General features: G+C 39.7%; 3 protein-coding genes across 3 annotated transcripts; 2 read left to right on the top strand and 1 right to left on the bottom strand.

Moving 5' to 3' along the window:
• Positions 1-3: 3 nt before the first annotated feature.
• On the bottom strand, positions 4-8,347 carry tecra (trans-2,3-enoyl-CoA reductase a). Its single transcript, XM_055035078.1, has 11 exons — positions 7,613-8,347; positions 7,122-7,173; positions 6,935-6,979; positions 6,725-6,828; positions 4,772-4,887; positions 4,518-4,623; positions 3,800-3,872; positions 3,672-3,715; positions 3,523-3,580; positions 3,333-3,421; positions 4-3,010 (listed from the first exon to the last, which is right to left on the bottom strand). The coding sequence occupies exons 1-11, from the start codon at positions 7,778-7,780 to the stop codon at positions 2,837-2,839; spliced, it is 1,029 nt and encodes a 342-aa protein (XP_054891053.1). The 5' UTR covers positions 7,781-8,347; the 3' UTR covers positions 4-2,836.
• Positions 8,348-12,311: 3,964 nt separating this feature from the next.
• On the top strand, positions 12,312-16,662 carry dnajb1a (DnaJ heat shock protein family (Hsp40) member B1a). Its single transcript, XM_055035080.1, has 3 exons — positions 12,312-13,152; positions 14,599-15,161; positions 15,254-16,662. The coding sequence occupies exons 1-3, from the start codon at positions 12,942-12,944 to the stop codon at positions 15,482-15,484; spliced, it is 1,005 nt and encodes a 334-aa protein (XP_054891055.1). The 5' UTR covers positions 12,312-12,941; the 3' UTR covers positions 15,485-16,662.
• An 864-nt stretch (positions 16,663-17,526) lies between these two features.
• On the top strand, positions 17,527-21,769 carry gipc1 (GIPC PDZ domain containing family, member 1). The gene is made up of 7 exons (XM_055035079.1): positions 17,527-17,675; positions 18,164-18,649; positions 18,723-18,908; positions 19,045-19,225; positions 20,018-20,130; positions 20,215-20,296; positions 20,373-21,769. Exons 2-7 carry the CDS (start codon positions 18,356-18,358, stop codon positions 20,522-20,524), a joined length of 1,008 nt encoding a protein of 335 aa, XP_054891054.1. The 5' UTR covers positions 17,527-17,675; positions 18,164-18,355; the 3' UTR covers positions 20,525-21,769.
• Positions 21,770-21,863: the final 94 nt, after the last annotated feature.

The following is a 21,863-nucleotide window of genomic DNA, read 5'->3' as shown; positions in this document are numbered from 1 at the left end:
TGGTTGATTTTTTGATTGTTTATTCACTTAGAACCTCTCTGGGGAAAACAAGCAGTTTCATTGCATGAATGAGGAAAATATTCCAAACTTTGAAAACATTTAGCTGAAACAAATTTCGGCTAATTTTTTTTTCTGAAAAATCTTGTAAAGTTTGCATCACGGGAGTATCAGTCTAACATTTTGTCGTGATAGCAGCTCCAGGCTGCCAGCAGTTAAACTAACACAATTAGCCACTTCTTTTCCTATCTTAAGGATAAGTGTCCAATGTTTTTTTTAATTTATTTATTTATGCAGTAATATGAAAAAGTGCTTGCCTCCGTCCTGTCTTTCCTTTTTGATGCTCAGTGTTTTCAGAACATGAAACAGTGTAATAAACACTCAAAATTTAAAATCAAGAAGGGGTCACTGTTTTCCACACATCTCTCTCTTTGTATAAACATAAATATATTTGGAGCAATTTGTAATGGGTGTCTTAAAACTTAAAGTAGCAAAATACAAAATGAGACATTTCACTAAATTACACACTTTATGATAAGACTTTACTGCAATTTGCTGCCTTTTATTTGCCCATAAAAGTCCAACAGCCGGATAAAAAAAAAAAAAAAAAAAAGAACAAAATCCATTTACAGTGCATCTCCTTGAATTAGAACGCCATTAAAAAGTTTACACCGTGTTCCAAATTATTATGCAAGTGATATTTTCTCAGATTTTCTTAAAAGGTCAATGCAAATGGTCAGTATAATTTTCAAGTCATGAACTATTACAGTGTAGATCAAATTTTACTGAACAAAGCTCCCCATGAGAACAGTATTTTTTTCAAAAATAAAAAACACTCAAAATGCACTGTTCCAAATTATTTTGCACAGCAGATTTTCTGAACATTTTATGGATTATAAAGAACTGGAAACGGTCATTCTTTCAATGTGCAGCATTAAGTGATCACATGTACTAAAATCAAAAGTTATTTCAATCAAAAACATTTTAACCAGCTGAGTTACATGTAGACATCGGACCCCTTCTTTGATATCACCCGCACAATTCTTGCATCATTGAACTTGTGAGTTTGTGGATAGTTTCTGCTTGAATTTCTTTGCAGAATAACTTCCCAGAGCTGCTGTTTTGATATGAACTGCATTCCACCCTCAGATCTTCTGCTTGAGGATATTCCAAAGGTCAGGGGTGGGGTTAGGGTTGAGGTCAAAGGAGGATGGTGACCACACCATGAGTTTTTCCCCTTTTATGCCCAAAGCAGCCAATGACACAGTGGTATTCATTGCAGCATGGGATGGTGCATTGTCATGCATGAAGATGATTTTGCTACTTGAAAGAAAGTGATCAGTCAGAAAGTCCATATACTTTGCTGAGGTCATTTTCACGCCTTCAGGGACTCTGAAGGGGCCGACCAGCTCTCTGTCCATAATTTCAGCCCAAAAGAATGACACCACCACCTCCTTGCTGATGTCACAGCCATGTTGAGATGTAGTGGCCATCCACCACTAATCCACTACTGCGTCCATCTGGACTGTCCAGGGTTATACAGCAGTCATCAGTGAACAAGTCTGTTTGAAAATTAATCTTCCTGCACAGCGTGGCCTACTGCCACCGTTTCTGCTTGTGACCACTGGTTAGGGATGGCAGAACAGTAGGTTAATGCACCGCCAGCCTCTGGAGGATCCTCCACCTTGAGGTTTCAGAGGCACCAGCAGCTTCAAATAACTGTTTGCTGCTTTGTAAGGGCATTTTAACAGCTGCTCTCTTAATCCGATGAATTTGTCTTACAGAAACCTTCATCATTAAGCCTTTATCTGTACAAACTCATCTTTGTTCTGAATCAGCCACAAATCTCTTCACAGTATGATAACGCTTCAGTTTTTGTTAAATATCTAATGTTTTCATATTTTGTCATACAGCACTGCACTATTTGATGATTTTCATTTGCAGAGCGATCCTTTCTCCTTCCCATATTGCTTACAAACTGTGGCTTGCTTAATAATGTGGAACATCCTTCTTAGGTAGATTTCCTTTAATTGAGCTGACCAGACAAACCAATCAACCCAGCTCTCTGAAATTAATTATAGTGATTCATACAGTGGCCCTGACACACAATACCATTTATAAATTCAATAGCACAACAAAAAATTTCATCTTTATGACACTTAAATCCAATTTGCATAATAATTTGGAACATGGTGTAGTTTGTCAAATGCTTTCAAAAAGTAAAATTAAATGTCATACATAATTTGTCACAGATAAATGTATGTATTATTTTAACTCATATTGTATGAAAACCCAAACTTCACTGCCTCAGCCATTTAAAACACAATGAATTGATGATCACTGGAGGGTAAGCAAAAGAAGCTGGCCATTCAACGTGCTCTATCCAAACATATAGTGGGAAAGTTGAACGAAAGGAAAAAGTGTGGTGGAAAAATGTGCACAAACAATGATAGTGGTAGTTTTGATTAATAATTTTTTTGACTGTTTAAGGGCATAGGGGAGATTTACTGCAGCTGGAGTCAGTGCCACGCACAGACCTCTCATGAACATGAGTTAGAGTTGCTGAATTAGTTATGTTAAGCCACTCTTGAGCCATTCAAGGTCCAATGTGAAGTTTTCACACTAAGTGATTTGGAGAACCGTATCTTCATCTGCTGATATTGGTCCACAGTTTTTTCAAGTCCACAGTCAGAGTTGTATGAATTTACATTTGTCTGTTTGGATTGGATTTCTGAAACACATAAGCTCTTTTGTGGTATTCTGTTTTATGGAGATGCACCTGTTCACCCCTAACCTCATGGATGTGCGCAGGAATGACGGTTCTCCTCCCCAGACTCTATTACAGGATGAAGGGCAGTATGGAAGAGCGGAGGGTGGGATAATCTCTAAACTCCTTTAAATAGCTGCGATGTTTTCCTTTCGCCCACACAGTCATCTGGACGAAGGCCACGATGGTGAAGAACGCCACGGGCACGCACTGGGTCATCACCGTGAAGCCAATCCAGGATCCCAGCTGTGAGTGAGAGTTTTACACACACAAATGGTTCAGCACCAACAGAGCATAATGTGCGTTTTACCAGTAGGTGGCAGCAGTAGCACACATTGTTTGCACAGATTAAGGCACATGGAAATATCTCATTCACTTTTGTGTTAAAATTTACTAACTAGCTCATTTTAAAGCACTTGAAGTGAAATAAATTGTTCTTAAGATTATTCCCCACATCTTTAATATTCAACTGCCTATAAAAACATTTTCCACTCAATGTAAATTCTCTGAAATAAAGCATATTTCTTAAAGTGACAACGTAAAAATATTGGTATATGTTGCTCCTTACCTCATATGTGTAGTTGGGACAAGAGACTAGCCAAAAAATCCATGTGAAGGGATTTTTTGTTGGATAAGGTATTTTCTTGACTTTTGAACCTGAAATAATGAGAAAACTTCTGATTAGTTTGAGAAAAAACAAAATAAACAGAATAAAGAAAGGGGTATTGATAAATATTTACACACAAAAAAGTGATTACCTTGAGCTTTGAGGTTACGCAGTGCAATGTGGATTGAAAAATTTCCTACCTGGCAGAACTTCAGTCATAAAGAAATCAAATGATAAGAATAAAATAAAGCACCAGTTCAATTGATTTAACATTTGCAGGGTATCAAAACCAAAACTTACCAGGAAAATGTAAAGGCCAGCATTCACCTGCTGCTGCCCATAATCTGGAAGCGTTTTAAAGAGAAAAGACCAACGATATCAACTCTGCTTGATGTGGAAAAGCAAATATTGCAGTGGTGAGGTCTTACAGGGTGTAGTGTAGAGTGGATGGTTGATGTAATATGCCATCCAAGCCGCAGAGCACCAGTAATAGCCACAGTTCTGGAAGAGAAAGAGAGCTTTATTTATAGAGTCCATTTCATAAAAAGACATTTTTTAATAACACAATAAATGCAGACCATAAAGCCAAGAAGAAAGAGAATGAAATATACCCAAATATAATAACTGAGTAAAGCTGAAACGACTCCACAACAAGGGACCTTTTGAATTTGCTTTCAAAGAAAGACATTGCAATTATTGTGACTCTTCAAGTAAACAGCATGAGGAGAAGACCTTTCTGTGAATACCATAAAGGTCAGTGACATGTGAGCACCCAATCTAAACCCGGGTCCGTTCAGACTCGTGCATTTCCACAATTTTCTTCCTGATATCTTGGCTGATTTCTTTTGACTTTCCATTTGTGTCAAACAAGATGGCAGTGTGTTTAAGGTGGGGCTGTTAATAATTAGCCTGTCAGAGGCTTGTGGAAGAAAACCCAGAAAGTTTGACCCAACTCATCCAATTGAAAAGACAATTATCCTTGATATAATATAAGCTGCAATTTCAAGATTGCAGATAAAAGTAACTTGAGGGCCTTCATAGGTCATAAAATTGAAAATGTAACTCTGGTCATGAGAAAACAGAAAAGAAGTAAAACAGTCTGAGTTAAGCTGTGAGCTCACTTAAAATAGCTTCAAATAACTTCACCTTAAATATGTTTCTGAGAGGCATGGTCCCATGGGAGATACGATGGACAAACAGAGTCTCCAAAACCCTCTTGATGTAGTGGAAGGAGTGACATAAGCAAGCCAAGCTGCAACAGAACACACATACATATAAACACATGTGTATTTTGGTCATGATTCAAACTTTTAAATCAGGACTAAACATCATTCTGGCACCTGAGTCATGTTTGAGCAAAAGATTAAGACACTGGAAAAAATTGACTAATTGAAACTTACTGCACAACCCAGTGCTTGCTGCTGGTGAAATCATACTTTGGAGAGTAAATGAAGGGAAGGCGGAAGTAGAACATTAGGTAAAGAATCAACGGACCAATGCATTCGGCTAAAAACACCTGAAACGAGAAATTACAACCAGTTTATTATACACAAATAGTGCTGGCTACATTTATTGGTGCAAATGGGGGAAAATGTGTGTATATTTATTTTTATTGCAGGAGCATAACACAGAACAAAAGTTTTAGCCCAGTTATTCAGTAGAAAAAAAAACATCTGCTAGGAAATAGTTCCTCTAAAAATATTTAAATAGAGTTTAATTATTATTATTTTTTTATATACTTGACTTTTTAAGCTGTTCATAATTTCCAGGAACTGCTAATTAATAATTCATATCTTTCTGTTTAAACAAGGTCTATTTCAGGTCATTAGGCTGAATGAGTACCCATATTTACCTTTCTAACTGGCACAGTGAGGGCAATAATAAGGGATATGAAAAGAATATTCAAAGTTCACTGTAGTACAAAGTAGCATTTTGGGATCACTGTGTCTGAATCACAACCACTAGATAATATCAATGGAGAAAACCAGGATTTCTGGGAGGAACCTCAAAAAACCTCTTCTGCACTATCACAAACATAAACATATAGTTTGCTAAAAGCTACAGAAATTTTAACAGGCATAATTTTTTTGGGTTAGATGCTTTTCAGACATAAACCTCCAGGTAGGTTTGAAGCATGGTATAAGACCTTAAATATGGTCAAAGTGGGAATATAGTTAGAGTCTATCACATAGTGACTGCTTTAAAATATAAGAACATTTTAAATCAAACTGCACTGCTAAAATGAAAATAGGTAATTGCTGAATCTTTTTCTTCGATCAAAAACATTCGACCAAATTAACACCAAAATGGTTGAAAAGATTCAAAACTCCACCTCTGTTCACAGCCATCTGACTCCCATGACTCTAACAGTAAACCTGCACAGCATACTGTATGAAACTTAGTCACCAGGAAACTTTAAATACCGGATATCTGAAGGGAATGTTGGCGGTGTAAAATATCTGCCAAAAGGAGACCTAACTGGTGTAACTGACACCAGTAAAGGCCTTGGCTTCTCCAGGAGCTCATTTTACCGTGACACCTCAGCGCAGAAGCAGTTGCCCTACTTTCTCCGAGCTGTCACATTTAATATAAAATAATACACCTATAAGGCAAATCTTACAACTTGTAACACTTATACGATCAAGCGGAGCGTCTCAGCTGACAGTGAAAACAGATTCCTGTGTCAGCACCTCCAGGAGGAGCCTGAGCTCAAGTTGCCTGACCGGTAGCACCTGGTGGTTTCGGCTCGGGCAAGTCGTGATTCTCCACCTACAACGTCACCTATGAAGGTGTCGGAGGTTGAGTCGGATGAAAGAACAGTGTAGGTAATGGTGAATAATGAGGCACAGTAAAAGGCAAGTGAGAGGTCAGAGGGATAAACACCTTCGGCAGAAATGAGGCCATGAGATTATATGTCCTGCTGGAGAGGACACGCAGTGCAGCGGGTGGGAGGGAGCGTGAACGACAGCAAATCACCTCTATCTGTCACTGCAGACTGGTATTTATGCACAGGAGGTACTGAGGGTGTCGGTTTATATTTAAAGCACATGAATGTTAGGGGACTACTGAAGCGGATTCAACGCTTTGAAAAATGAGGTGAAAATCTCTCTCTTTAGGTTTTGCCTTTTATTTATGTGCAAGACTTCAATAGGCACACATGTCAATAAAAAAGCTATTGAGAAACAGATTAGAAGATCTCGCACACTTGAAAAACAAATCTAATTTACCACATTAAGTGAAGAAAAGCTCTTTTAGTCAAGTAAAAACAAGTTTAAACTTTTAGCCAAATAACGATTGATTACCATTTCCCCATGAAATAGACAAAAACGTTGAGTGTATTTGTGTGGCCTTACTGTTCCCCATGTGAGCTGGGGTCCCAGGTCACTGAAATAAAAGCTGGCTGTGGTTCCCACAGGTAGCGTTTGGAGAACTTCCTCGTCCCTCAGACACTTGGCCTCTAAAATAATTGATAATCAGACAATATATCATTATATTATCCAAATACTCTCTAACCAGTGACTCTGCATACGTGAGAGAGCAGGATGAAAAGCATGCAGATGTACTTGGATCCAAACGCAGAGACTGTCTGGCTGGATACCACTTTGGATCTGAGAAATAAAAAAACACAGTATGGGCTTCGCTCTTGGTATTCTAAATATTTAAATAAATATGTATTTTTTAAAATGTTTGTACATCAATTTGGTTATGAGCATAATTTCCGAAAACCAGCACTCTGAATGATGAACTTACATGATTTGTGAAACAAGGATTTAATATCCAAAACTGTGGCTGTTGGTTCCACCTAGAGTGTGAAGATAAAGAACATGCATGCATGATCACTGTCACACCGTGCCTTTAAAATTCAACATAAATAACACTTGTTTTATACCTGTGTGCTTTTTTCATTATCAGTACCCCACAGTATGTTTATGCAAGCGGCTTATCATGTCTGTCTATCTTCATGACATGCAGCACAAGCATGTGTTGTAGCTGGAATAGATCATTCTTCAGGGATGAAAAGGGAATTCTCACCTCTTAAATGCAACGCTTGCTCAATAGACACGTAACTGATAATGACAAAGTCAGGTAACGAGTGGATTATTCGGGATTCATTTGTAAAATGACACATGTGCTTCATATTTTTCAATTTAATTCAAAACATCTGACCTGAAAAGATTTGTACCTGCGATGAGAATCAGAATATCCCTAAACTTATTAACAACGCAGAACATGAGACTCACCTTGTCCAGCAACAGCAACTTCTCTTTAGTCTTAAAATCCAAGATCTCCACCTCAAAGTAAACAATCCTTTTAGTCTTCTTGGGCGCTTTTGGCTTTGGCTTGGGTGTAGGCTTCTTTTCAGCTTCTGCTCCATTTTGGCTTTTTGCTTCTAAGGCTAGAATATCCATGATATGATGGTGTTTGAGCCAAAACTTTAAAAAAATTAAATAAAATACAGTGAAGTAAACTGTGATGTCCTAGTTACACTAAAAGTAAAAGTTCCCAGGATACACCTACAGTTTGTCTTGCAAAATCTTAGGATCCAAACTGCTGATATTTCAGAAAAGACATAAAAAAAGCCTCTTCCAGGGTTCAGAGAGGAGATGGAGTTTAAATGAAAAAGAAGAGCTGGTTTGAGACTATGAGACAGACCTGCTCAGTACCTGAACAGCAACCTCATGGACATCCACAGTCGTTGCATGAAACAAAACGCACCGAAGACGAAACTGGAGAGCCCCAAGACATAATCCATAGCGCACCATTTGCAAGGCTAAATATAAGTCGCCCAATTCGCTCAGCACCAGCTTGGTAACCTCAGGAAGCCGTATGAAGCTCCACTCAGTGACACATGCAATACGCCCTCATTAGACTTGTAAAACAAAACACATATCCTGTCTGTTTTGCTGCACACTTGGTTGCAAAATCTCCATCTGCCAACACATGGTGCCCCAGCCCACTACCCTGAGACCACCCATGGAGCTGGCAATCTCTTCTTCTGAAACTCTGGAACAAAGACAACATGTTCATCTCTGGAGCTCTGTGTTAAATCATCTCTGAAAGCTTTGTGGTGGGAGGAGAGGGAAGAAAATGCTGATTGGGAAGAGATCAGAGATACCTTTCATCACACAGGGTCAGCGCATCAGCTCACATAGCCAGCTGCATAACTGTATTCTACTCTCTATTTATAACAGGTTCGAGCTGTACAACCAGGCAGTAAACAACAGACGTTCTCGTTGAGGCCCTGATTAAAAACATTCCTGTGTCACGCTTAATGGTCGGCAAAGACCAAAAGAAGCAAGAATTCTGAAAACTGGATAAATATGATACATTTTTGTGGACTTGGTAAATGAAAGTTGAAAATGCAGAGTGCTAATTAAAGGGGTTTAATTGTTTTTTTTTTTTGTTATTCTTGATTTCTGTAGTGAAGCACACAAGCTTGAGTTATAGGTTATAGGTTTGTTTTAAACAAAAGGAAACTTGAACACTTTCTGAGAAAAAAAGCTAAATAAAAGCGGTTTTCATTATTCTCTTTAAACATGAATCTTAAATTGGCCACGCACTGAGTGCAATGGAGTGACGATCTTTAAGGTTTCTAAATCTGTGGTCTTATGTAAAATTGACTTTTCTGGGCTTAATATCGTTTTATAATGTTATTTCCTCTCCAAAAACCCACCTGGAGTGTTGCTTTGATTCTTTTACACACCTTTAAGGAATCCTTGACTCTCTTGTGGCAACCACCGCACTCAGCTCCTCTAGACTAGCAGCAGCAGAAGTTAGCAAACACCTGGTGGAACTATGTGTCTGCTGAGAAGTATGTCTAAGTCCTAAACTCATAAATACAGTGGTGAAAGGGAGTGGCATTGTTGTGATGAAGTGCCATCGGTGGAGATGGAGGCCCAATATCAAGACGTCAAAATGCAAAGTCAACTTTCTTTACAGTAAGTCAGCTTTGACATAAACAGCATTTTTATAATACCTGAAGGGAACCTCATTACTTTATTGTGTTCCTGAGAAATTGTTGGAATAATTGTATGTAAGTTATCCCATGTATTGTTTTTCTTACTATGTATGTTGGAATGCTGTAAAACTGTTACTGTGAAGATTGACTACTTATTCTGTTTGATGTCTGGAACAAGATTATCACCTACAAGATAATTGTGTTACATAGAAGGAGAGGCAATCACAATATACATTATCAAAGTACTGTCTTTGCATCTCCTGAGGTTATAGTTTGTTTGTTGTCTCTGCGATCATAAAGTTCATTTCCTGAGACTTTGGGTTGTATGCAAACGACCCATTCTTCCTATCAGACTGGATGTTGCCCTGGCCATCCGAGGTGACAGAATCATCGCTTCAAAGATAAAAGAAACACAAATCGATCCCAGGGGCATTGTATTCTCCTGGTCTTTGTATTTGTATTTGTATTTGTATCTAACACTTAGTTGGGAATTGAGAACTGGCACTGTAGCTGTGTGATGAATTGTTTACCCAACGCCTTTTTAGAGCTACAGTGTCCTTGTGTAACCAGGGTGACCTAAGGAAATAACAGGCGTTGAGAGCCAAGACGTACTCAGAGTGTGTTGGAGATTGTAACTGATGTACGTCTCTGGGGCACTCTCCTCGCGAGTAAAACTTAACTGATGTGTTCTGTCTTTCTTTCCAGGTAGTGTTTTACTAATGTTAGGGGTTTAAACCTGACAGAAATACATAATACCACCTCTTTAAAAATCAAGACATTTTGTTATTTTCCCAGCTTAAGAAAACTTTAAAGGGGAGAGGTCATGGTGACACATTACAATCGAAGGTAGTGTGATGTCAGGGTTGTAAGACTCTGAATAGGTTCATATTGTACACAACAATAAGTTCCCTCTTGGCAAGTTCATACAAGAGTCTCTGCTGTGACACGTGTGACTGAATCAAAAGGCTAAATTACTTCCTCCATCTTCAGTCACATTCTCCATTCCTGCTATGACCTCATAGTTTGATTCAGGTGTGTTGAAGCAGAGAGACATCCAGAATTTGCAAAGAACCACAAGCCATACATTTTTTTATGTTAAATTTTAACAAGGTTGACAGGATCTTGTCAAGTACTACAACATGCACACCTTGAAAACGGGGCCAAAGTTTGAGGTATTTTTCTGCATGTCACAGTGTTGACTGTTAAACTTGTATAAAATTGTGTATTACAGGACAGTTGGCACGCATAAAATGAAAGGACACACTGGATAGCACTGCAATCTTAGCATGGGCTTGACTTAATTACACAGAATAGAATATAATGATAAATTGCCAAATCTTTGCATTCTCAGTAAGTCTGTAGAGAGTTACATTTATCACTCAGAGGCCTGTTTGAATTCTGAGAAATATTGCATTTTCCCTGAAGCATTGCATCTACGCCCAGGAAGACAAACATCTGTCTTAAATATTTTCAGCTTGTGGATAATCACTGTAGAATATCCCTGACTGTTTGGAAAGTGCCTGACAACGGTTCCCAGATTGACGGGCAGCAACAATTGCTTCAGTAAGGTCATTGGTGACGTCTGTTCTTGGCATTGTGGCAACATGCACCTCAGCTGGATGCTCTGGACGGTCAAGCTGCCAACTCTCCCGTTTGAGGTGGTCAGACTTCCCGGTATTCAATCCATGAAATGCATTTGGTTGACAGCTTGACAGATACTCTTCCCTCTTGAATTCTATGAAAAGCTTTTAGTGTTTTTTTTTTCTCTCTTTACTTACAGTTTCAGCTCCTTCTTTTTCATCTAAACAATATCTTTGCTCTCGTATTATATTTTTTGTCACACTTAAAATGTGACAAAAAATGTTTCATATCATCTGGATAACCTAAGCAAGTGACAACTTAAGTTTTCAAATGGTGAATTTTTTCATGAATGGGAAAGCTATCCAAATCAACCTGAATCTATGAAAACAACAACAACAAAAAAACTGACCACTAAACACAATAAAGGCTTGTTCCACCTGTGATGATTCCAAGTGTTTTTGAAAACTAACAATTGACATTTAACATTGTTGTGGAGGAATTTTGGTCTGTTGTTCTTCACAAAGTTGTTTTATTTTAGACATGTAAAAAAATGTCTGAGCATGAATAGCCTGTTTTAGGGCGTGACGCAGCCTCTCTGTGGTATTTGTCTAGTCCATTCTGATGCAGTCACTTCGCTACTGCATTAGAGGTACTCAGAGGTGGACTGGCTGGTGTCGTCACAAACTGATCGCCTGACACTCTCCTTCAGGATTTTCTTGCAGTGTGCAGAATTCAGATACCATCAATCATGGCAAGTTGCAGACGACCTGAAGAAACAAAAAAGTCTCACGTCTTCTTGTTTTGGAACTTTTTCATGGATACAATGTTTTTTCCTATTTTGTTGTTATTATTGCATTAAGAGCACCTTCACTGAGGCAAGTGAGGGCTGTGATGCTGTAGATGCTGTTCTGGGTTCTTTTGTGATATCCTGCATGATTCCTTGATCTGCTCTTGAAATAATAACAGCGTGCTCAGTGGTAGTCAGCCAATCTCTCCTGGGAAAGTTCACCACTGTTCCATGTTTTCTCCATGAGGGGTGGATTATTTTCTGTGCCTCAGTGCTTCAGCTTTCAGAAACTGTAACAACAACAACAACAACAACAACAACAACAACAACAACAACAACAACAACAACAACAACAACAACAACAACAACAACAACAACAACAACAACAAAAACCTGGTCATCACTGTCAAATAATGATTTAACAATGGACAGTAACCAAGGTCAGGGATTTTTTTCTGATTATGCATTTTCTATCTATTCTCAGATTTCTTTCTCTTTTTTTGAGGATTTGAAACAAACCTTCAGAATACATTTTGACAGATATATTGTAAAAATATAATTTTAGTGAAAATTTCTTGGATATTCCTTGAAGAAGAAATCGTATAAGTTACATTTTTTGCGCTTGAGGAACGAACGTCTAAATATCTAATAACGTATTCCTAAACAGCGTTGATTTATTTTGAAAGGCACGAAAGCGGAACTCCTCGTCAGCAGACGCGTCTCTGTTCTTAATGGACAACAAGGATTAAACAAAAGGTCATTTCCAAATTTCAAAACATAACATACTAGTTTCATTCATGGGAGTTCGGTTGGTTGCCTAGTTCAGTTTAAAAACAACAAAGTCCACCGTCGCACCTGTAACTAGGTCAGGTGAAACCGGAAGTTGTTTGGAGGGAATCCTCTCGACCTACATTCGTCAGCTTCTTCCAGAAGTTTCTGTGCCCGGCTTCTGTTCAGCGCAGCGGCATCTCATCTCTAAGTACACTTTGTTCTTCACTTTTTTCATTAATTAAAAAAGCAAGATAAATTAGCGGAACCTTTTTCGTCGGCTTTTCCGCGCAAAACCGAAAGTTTTCCTCGGACTGTCACGGCCACACTGAGAGTTTTTCGCCCGCCGGAGGTGACACCAGCTGCGGCGTGGGCAAAGCAAGTTGAGTAGCCGCACACATGAACGCCTGGATGTCCCCGATGGCTGTGCTTTCATAACGGAGGTGGGGGAATCTGGAGCTGACCGTTCAGTGTGATGGGTAAAGATTATTACAATGTGCTGGGAATAGCCAGAGGTGCGTCCGACGACGAGATCAAAAAGGCGTACAGAAAGAAGGCTCTGCGCTTCCATCCGGACAAAAACAAATCGCCCGGAGCCGAAGACAAATTCAAGGAGGTTGCTGAAGCTTATGATGTCCTCAGTGACGCCAAGAAAAGAGACATTTACGATCGTTTAGGAGAAGAAGGTACTTGAACTCTCTCACACAAGTTGCATGCTGCTTTCTAGTTTTCACCACTTTACCCTAATGCTAGCATAATTTCGTCCTCGGATATTTTAATGCATACTTGCAATCGGTGTGTTATTTGCAATAGAGTGAGATTTCCTGCATCTTTCTGCATCAGCTGTCACGCTATATAAAGGTCCGTGCACAATGGATGCAGCTGGAGAACCTGCTAGAAACCAAAGGCTCTGTTCCCTTCACCCATTCTGCTGTCTCACATTACAGTTCTGGATTAGCAAGTAGAAAACACACAGGTTTATATGTTGATGCTTAGTTTTTGTTTTAGTGGTATTGGTGCACAGATGAACATGCTTAGATTTTTGGAACCGGAGCTGGTCCGATGTATAAGCGACTTTAGGGCCAGGATTATGTAACCCTCGGCTATTGAGACACTAGAGGGCGCTATGTCTCTAGTAGAGCTTGTTCTAAAAGCTATAGTGAGATAAACAGTTGTCAATTAAATAACTGTGGGAAAAGTATGCACCCCCTTCAGCTTCTGCTTTTTTGGCATTGTTGAATTAAATTGGTGTTTTTTGAGTAGGCCAGTGCATACCGATGAGCATGCACCACATAGCTAAATGCTAATTCGTCACTTTGATTTACATAATTGAAACAAATATCAAAGTTAAACTGAGCAAAATATAGTTTTCACATTTTATTTCAGATTATTTAAATCAACAAGGTCTTATGTGCATAAAATGAGTGAATGGTTTAATTGTGATCAACCATTTTTTTTTTTTTTTTTTTTTTTTTACCAAGCTGAGTTCTGTAGCCACAAACAGGCCTGGTTACGAACTTTACTTTTTAAGCATAAGCTGTCCTGAAAGATCTCTAAAAGTAACAAATTGCCTCAATCAAGTACAAGTGAGAAACAAAGTCACTAACATCACTAAAGATTCTGTAGGGAACCACATTATCCAAAAATAGAGAAAACCTGGAACCCAAAACTAAAATAAAAAAACATTACAGCAAATGTTTGCAAATTAACATTAGTTCCTTGTAAAAACAACTAATTCGACTCGTCCACACCTTCCTGACTCCATCCAAACCGAATTACGCTTAAAATGAACAAGTCAGACGATAAGTTGTGTGGATAATAGAAAATATGAATTTGTGTTGCTGTGGTTACTCAAATTCTACCCAAAGCCTCATGAAACTTTGCTCAGGCCCTGGCAAAACTATAATTTTTAAGCTGAGAAGCTGCATATGTGTTATGTAAGTGTAGATTCAACCATCACTTGATTCTATTTTCTTGATAGTTTATTTGTCAAAATTGTAAAGAAATTAAATGAAGATTTTTGAATCATTCCGAGGCAGATATTATTTATTTATTTTTTGTCATGTCTTCTTTCCATTGATATTAACGTGCAAAAGCTTTAACCGGATCTTTGTTGCCTTTCTCCTGAACAGGGTTAAAGGGTCCAGGAGACGGCAGAGACCACTGCGGCCCCACCTTCAACTACACCTTCAATGGAGATCCCCACGCCATATTTGCGGAGTTCTTCGGCGGCCGCAGCCCCTTCGATCACTTCTTCTCGTCGTCCATTGACGGCGACATCGACGACCCTTTCTCCCCGTTCGGCATGGGAGGAATGGGCGGCTTCCACAGGTCCTTCAAAACCCAGCCCGGCGGTCTGCACAGGCCCCACGATAAGAGGCAGGACCCGCCCGTGGTGCACGAGTTGAACGTGAGCCTGGAGGAGGTTTTCACCGGCTGCACCAAAAAGATGAAGATTTCCCGCAAGAGAGTGAACCCCGACGGCTGCACCGTGCGCAAAGAAGACAAGATTTTAACGGTTAATATCAAACGCGGTTGGAAAGAGGGGACGAAAATCACTTTCCCCAAGGAGGGCGACGAGACTCCGACCAACATTCCTGCTGACGTGGTTTTTGTCGTCAAGGACAAGCCCCACTCTGTCTTCAGGAGAGACGGGTCAGATATAGTTTATCCTGCAAAAATCTCCCTCAGAGAGGTAAATAATCTGATGCATTTTCTTTGATTTATGAGTAAAAGTTCAGAAAATTATCATAAACTCTTTATTATTTTCCCTGTGTTTGCCTCCAGGCGTTGTGTGGATGCACAGTCAAGGCGCCCACTCTGGACGGCCGCACCATCACTGTTCACTCCAGGGAAGTTGTGAAGCCCGGGATGAAGAAGCGCATCGCGGGAGAGGGGCTTCCTCTGTCTAAGTGTCCCGACAAACGAGGCGACATGATCTTGGACTTCTCTGTTAAATTTCCCGAGAAACTGGGCGAAAACACGCGAGACGCACTAGAGCAGATCCTCCCCATGTGACCAACACATCTCCATCAACACTTTTAACAAGCTAACATTTCCAGCCACGGTGGCGTTGGCATTCTGTGTCGAGGTTTGGCCTAAATAATTCAGGATTTCATTCCCGTTGGGTTTCAGAACCAAATCTGGTTTGATGTGAAGGAGGAAAAATCAAATGTCTTTTAAAAAGTTTTGCACGGCTGATTTTGCTTCACAGCAGACGTTTTGAAGTCAGATACTCACCCGGACCTCAGGTGCATTGATGTAAGCTAGAGCGTAGCTGTACGCAAACAAAGACAACTCTGACTAAAACGCATATTTCCTATTTTGTGTCGTGGGGAAAATTTCACGGCAACTCAATTCCTATCTTGTTAAGAAAAAAAAAAATCCACCGAAAGTCTTCTGAAGGCTTAAAATGTGAGTCGCGTGTTTGGAGTTATGATGCATGCAAACGATCCCAGTTGATTACAAACTGCTGAGCGGTGTGACACGGTGGGGAGTAACAAATCCTTTCGTTCCTGGGATGAAAATTTAAGGGAAGAAAAAAAAAATACCTTCATCAGATCAGTGAGCCTGATCATTAAGACGTTGCTTTGCTCCTTATGTACGTTGTTTGTTTTGTGCCAAACAGCCGTCTCTCTGTAATTAAATTATATATCCTGCTGTCTTGCCTGATTGATGATTACACAAAACATTTATTTTCTACCAAAATCACATATTTAATACATGATTTTGTTTTTGCCAGGCAGAAAGAAACTTCAGTATCATTACTATTGTTTAATTTCTGCTCTGTACATTGACCTACGTTTTGATTCCAAGCTGTTTGCTCCCTGGAAACGAGTAGTTCCACGGCTCAGACTGATCACTGGGATATTGTTTGATGCTGGAGTGGGGAAAAAAAAATGACTTGAGGTTACAAAGTTGGGAAATATGTCAGAGCTGCGTTTTTTCTGTAGGTTTCAGACACAGACCGGTGGTTTAAACTTAGAGATGTGTCATCTCTGTGATGTTTTTTGTATGCAAAAAGCCTGTTTACTTTCTTCTTCCTTTAGGGGGGAAATGATAGAGCATTCATGTATTGTTTATGCTTTACAGTATGTGGCTCGGGGGTTCAAAATGCTTTTATTTGTAACGAATAATTTTATCACTGGATATTTTTTATCCTTTTTGATTTGCCATTAAAGAAAATGTAAAGCACACCTTTAACAGTGTTTTATTTCAGTAATTTTTTACTTGTATGAGAACTACAGAGCTGAATGTTTGTTTCAGCAAATAGTGATCTGTTTAAAATTCTTTCTCAATAGCAAATATGGGCAGAAAACCTAAGAGCTGTTACTGAAAATATTTACTTTTTGTAATTAACTCAAGCTGAAGCTTAAATAGGAGTTCAGAAATTTGAGAAGTGCTTTACAAAGTCAATTGCTCTTAAAATCTGAATGTTACACAAGACCAATATAAATCTACATTTATTATGTTATAGCACTGCACAATGATACTAAAAATAACATCAACATTTATGAGATGTAGATATTTTATCATTAGATAAAAAACTGTTTAATACAAATTTTCTGAACTTTAAACCTAAAAATAGTACTAAAATTGCACTTCTTTAAAAAATATCAATTATCAAAACTTAAAAACTGTCATTTTTTGAAAGTTAATGTAATATTTGCGACTTTAAATTTGCTTTATTTAGCTGAACTAAGGGCAAAAATGGCAGAAGTAGTTTTGGTAATCTGACTTGTGGCAATTAAAAATATTCACCAGCAGAGGGCAGAAAAGACAAAGGAGAAATCCAACAGGAAGTGTTTTTTAAAATCATACCGTAGAAATAATCAGAATTCGCAAGCACCACTATATAAACCTTTACTTTTTATTATTATTTTCTTATTTAGCGTTAATTTATTGAAATCTCTGCCCCCTCCCTCTCATTTAATGACCATGCAAATCATAATCAATGAAAAAAACAAGCATTTTATCTCACCTCCCCCCTTATCTTCACATTCTAGATTATTCACTCGGTCTTGGGGGGAGGAGTTGTTTTTTACGAGGTTACATGAAGGCGTCATTGTTCCACCCAGCTTGGCTGGCTCTAAGCTAATTCTACAACAACACACCGCTACTAACACACACGCTGTAATTTCTGATCGGGATAACTAAACATCGCAGCTACAAGCGGAGCAGCGTGAAGAGCGTACTTCAGTAAAATAAGGTTATTTTAAGAATATTACCTGCAGATATGGGGTTAGTGGGCTGCTCAGCTACCAGGAAGAGCTAAAAGTCGAGCCCTGCCATGTTTTCGCTTCTCGCTTCATGTTTACCGATCGTGCTAATTAACCTCAACACTTCTTAGTAGCCATATGGCGACAAGGAGCCACAGGCACCTGTTTAATTAGTGTTATCTTGATGTTAGCTCTGTAGCTGGGCACCTGACAACTGTTTGTTTTGCTTTAACTGGAAGCCAGCTAGCAGCTAGTGTTAGCCTTATCTCATGCATTGATTGCCCAGGCTGCAGTCTGGTGTTAGATGAGAAGTAACTTCAGTATATGCAGCAAAAATATAGTGTTTAAATTTAACACTGTGCTTGCCGCCTATTTGTGAAGCAGCTCATGATGCTAAAGCTTTTATATTGCACCAGGGTTTATCCCTGGCTCTGTTTGATGTATATCAATAACTGGAGTTTTTGTTTCTCTTGTCCAGCTGATTACAGACCCAGCAATGTGAGCTGCTCTGATGGTTGTGTTCCCACATTCATTCAGTGCCTGGCTGATGCAGCTTTCAAACTGGTCTGGAGGGCTTTGACGTAAACACCGAATAAATCTGCTGCTGAGTCAGCATCCCAGGTTTATGTTGGTCTGGTTTGTGGGGTAACTTCCTAGAGCGGCGTCCACAATGCCTCTGGGTCTGGGAAGAAGGAAGAAGGCGTCCCCATTGGTGGAGAATGAGGAAGCGGAGCCCATCCGTGGTGGTCTCAACATGCCGGGTATGGAGGGCTTCGATGGAGGAGTCGCCGGGGAGGCTGCAGGGTCTGATGGCCTTCCTCCCCCACCAAACAACATGAGACCCCGGCTGATTTTCCACACCCAACTCGCTCACGGCAGCCCCACAGGCCGCATTGAGGGCTTTAGCAATGTGCGAGAGCTCTATGCCAAAATTGGAGAGGCCTTTGGCATCCCAGCATCTGAGGTCAGTGGCAGTTTAAAAAATATAAGATGTTTTGATTGGGATGAAGATTAAATGTGACTGTTTCTCTCCCCAGGTTATGTTTTGCACACTGAACACTCATAAGGTGGACATGGATAAACTTTTAGGGGGACAGATTGGGCTGGAGGACTTCATTTTTGCCCACATTAAAGGTCAGAAGAAGGAAATAGAAATCTTCAAAGGAGAAGATGCTTTAGGACTGACAATCACTGACAACGGCGCAGGTTATGCTTTCATCAAGGTGAGGAAAAGTTTGAAAATCTACAGAGAAGGCCCAGATCCTGGATTGTTTTGTGTAAATATTCATACAGTATTGACAAAATGTTGTGAGCTGGGTTGTTTTTACCCAAAATGTTTAAACTTTTGGTACTTTGCAGAGGATCCGGGAGGGGAGCATCATCCACCAAATCCAGGTCATTAACGTTGGCGACATGATCGAGTCCATTAACGGCCATCGCCTCATTGGCTGTCGTCACTACGAAGTTGCCAAAATGCTGAAGGAGCTTCCTAAGGGGAAAATGTTCACCATCAAGCTTGTGGAGCCCCTCAAAGCTTTTGGTAGGTCAGAGAGAATGGTGATCTAAATTAGGGAGCCTCGTTGTTATATTTCTTGATCTCTACTGAATTTACTTTGAGATATCAACTGCAGCAGATAATCCTGTGTAGACTTTACATCTGATACTGGCTTCCTCTGTGGCTTTGCTTCATTATTTAACATCCTGTTACAAAAAAAAAAGCATCCAAATCCCAAAGTAATAAAATAGCTGCAATAACTTCATGAAATAACTTGAAAAGACCAAATAAATAAATAACCACACTGAAGCTGAACTAATTGTCACAAGTGGGCATTTGGTGATTTTGTCCCACACTAAAAAGTTGAACAATTTGATATTTTCAAGGATTTCACAAGTATTTCAAAACAAAAACGTGATTTTAACCTTTCTTCGGATTGCTACATTAGCAGCTTAGCTTGGTTAGCATTTCTAACTGAAAAACAATCAGCCTCTGTTTGCTCTTAGCCCAGCAGGGAGATTTCCAATTCCTTGCAAACATTTCCAAATCCAGCATCCTCCATGATGGTCAAATCTTGAAAACTCAAAGACATAAAAAATCTCACTTGTAGTGCTGCACTCTATGGATGACTAGTCATCCATAGGAAACAGTTTCCTTTCTTTTAGCTTCTCAAAAGTTTTTATCATTCCTCTCTCTTAATTGTCCAGCATCTCTTTGCTACTATAATGAACTACCTTTGCACCTGTTTCCCTTACTAACATCTTATTGAGTTCCTGTTAGTGTTCAGGGATGGTGCATTCACTGATTTGGAGGGGTACATGAATTGTTTTGACACAGATATGATCGGTCAGAGGTCGTCAGGCTCCAGGTCGGGCTCGGGAGTCCAGCTCGGGACGGGCAGAGGGACCCTTCGTCTGCGCTCTAAAGGTCCCGCCACAGTGGAGGAGCTGGTGAGCTGACCACAGGAGGTTTTGGGTTGCTTGTTTACTAAATCTCTGGTACCTGATCATGCACATTCAATTTTGTTTTGCCAGCCATCGGCATTTGAGGAAAAAGCGATTGAGAAGGTGGATGATTTGCTAGAGAGCTACATGGGCATCAGAGACAGCGAACTGGGTAAGAATCGTTTTCTGTAGCCACAGATCCTATTTTGTGTTTCTGACTGATTAAACGACCTGTTGTCTCTCCTCAGCCGCCACTATGGTGGAGCTGGGCAAAGACAAGAAGAATCCAGACGAGTTTGCTGAGGCTTTGGATGAGACTCTGGGAGACTTTGCCTTCCCCGACGAGTTTGTTTTTGACGTCTGGGGCGCCATCGGTGACGCGAAGGTTGGACGTGTGTAACTGCAGGAGCTAACAGCAGAGCGCCCTGTGTGGGTGTTAACACTACCAGAACACACAGCACCACCATCATGAGTTTATTTTTATTCCAGTGTACAACACTCCTTCTATTTTTGTGCATTTCCACCCTTTTGGGAGCCAGAGTGGACCGTCCAGTTACATGAAGGGGAAGGTGACTGCCGTGATTTTCTAAAGTGCTTTAATGTGTCTTCCAGAGTTTTTCCAGAAATGACATCGTTGAGCACATCGCGTCCCCCTCCCCCAAACTGAAAACCTCCCTGCATGTTGACGTTGTAGTTGCCGGCAGCAGATCGAGTGCCGACTCTGTTGTCTGATGTGGGAGAAACAAGGTCTTTGAGTTTAAAACTACGTGTCTTTCTGCATTGCAAACCAACAGCAGAGGTGAGGATGAGCCGCACGTCGCCTCACCTGGTTAGATATTGCACTGTGTGACTTCTCCCTTGAGCTACAGCGCTGTTCTGAACCACTTGATGTTACTGTGATGGGTCAGTTTTACAAGCATGTGCTGTTACATTTCTGATTTTACATTTCTTCCTAACATCTGGTCTTATGTTAGAACTAAAATCTCTTGTTACAAAGAGGTGATGGTAAACCGTAGCTTTACACTAAAAACTTAAGCGGCTCACTGTTAGTGAAGCAGACAGGAGACTGTGCAGTGTTAAAAGGAAATCAGTGTTTACTTCCTGTTCCTCGAGGTCAAGCAGGAGGTTGGTTTGTGGACTGTGTCGACTTATTTTTTTATAGCTAGTGTTTTTATATGAGGTGATGTGATGTCTATATTTAAAAAAAATAAAAAAGATTAAGAATTGTGTAAAAAGATGAACATTTTCACCAAGTTGTCGCATCTTTATTACTAAGACAGTAGTAACAAAGAAACAGTAATGGTTTGGAATAGCTGTACAAGAAACAAAATCTGCATTTCATTTATTTTATTTTTATTTTAGATATGTTGGTATTTTTTTTTTCCTAACTCTCAGATGCATGATGTTGACCCTGAATGAGATGCTGCTTCCATCGTGCAACGACACCTAATTTAAGAAAAAGAAAGAAAGCCTTTTGTTGTTCTAACATTTTCAGATGATCCAAATGTGAAGAAGCTATTTTGTAGTTTTGTTTCATTCCTCAGAGTTGATGATAAATCTACAGGGGTGATGTAATTAACACTACTAATTATTTTGATGGGTTTGTGTTACACAGTCCATGTTCAAATACAATGCAATAACAACACCCACGCAGCATTTTCTGTTTGGTCTTTCTTTGTGATGTTTTTGTCTTTTGCCCACTTTAGCGTCTGAATTTTTACGGCCGCTCACAGAAGCCA

This window comes from Poeciliopsis prolifica, unplaced genomic scaffold, assembly GCF_027474105.1.
Source record: "Poeciliopsis prolifica strain line A6 unplaced genomic scaffold, Auburn_PproV2 SCAFFOLD010, whole genome shotgun sequence".
Taxonomy (NCBI): Eukaryota; Metazoa; Chordata; class Actinopteri; order Cyprinodontiformes; family Poeciliidae; genus Poeciliopsis; species Poeciliopsis prolifica.
This window is presented reverse-complemented; position numbering and strand designations above follow the sequence as displayed.

Bases quoted from the DNA above. Each gene is read 5' to 3' on its own strand.
- tecra (XM_055035078.1), bottom strand. From the start codon at position 7,780: ATGGATATTCTAGCCTTAGAAGCAAAAAGCCAAAATGGAGCAGAAGCT. The intron at 3,873-4,517 runs GTGAAGTTATTT...TTTCTCTTCCAG, and splicing joins CTCTCAGAAACATATTTAAG to AACTGTGGCTATTACTGGTG. The intron at 3,422-3,522 runs GTAATCACTTTT...TCATTATTTCAG, and splicing joins GCGTAACCTCAAAGCTCAAG to GTTCAAAAGTCAAGAAAATA.
- gipc1 (XM_055035079.1), top strand. From the start codon at position 18,356: ATGCCTCTGGGTCTGGGAAGAAGGAAGAAGGCGTCCCCATTGGTGGAG. The intron at 18,909-19,044 runs GTGAGGAAAAGT...GGTACTTTGCAG, and splicing joins CAGGTTATGCTTTCATCAAG to AGGATCCGGGAGGGGAGCAT. The intron at 19,226-20,017 runs GTAGGTCAGAGA...GTTTTGACACAG, and splicing joins GGAGCCCCTCAAAGCTTTTG to ATATGATCGGTCAGAGGTCG.
- dnajb1a (XM_055035080.1), top strand. From the start codon at position 12,942: ATGGGTAAAGATTATTACAATGTGCTGGGAATAGCCAGAGGTGCGTCC. The intron at 13,153-14,598 runs GTACTTGAACTC...TCTCCTGAACAG, and splicing joins CGATCGTTTAGGAGAAGAAG to GGTTAAAGGGTCCAGGAGAC. The intron at 15,162-15,253 runs GTAAATAATCTG...GTTTGCCTCCAG, and splicing joins CAAAAATCTCCCTCAGAGAG to GCGTTGTGTGGATGCACAGT.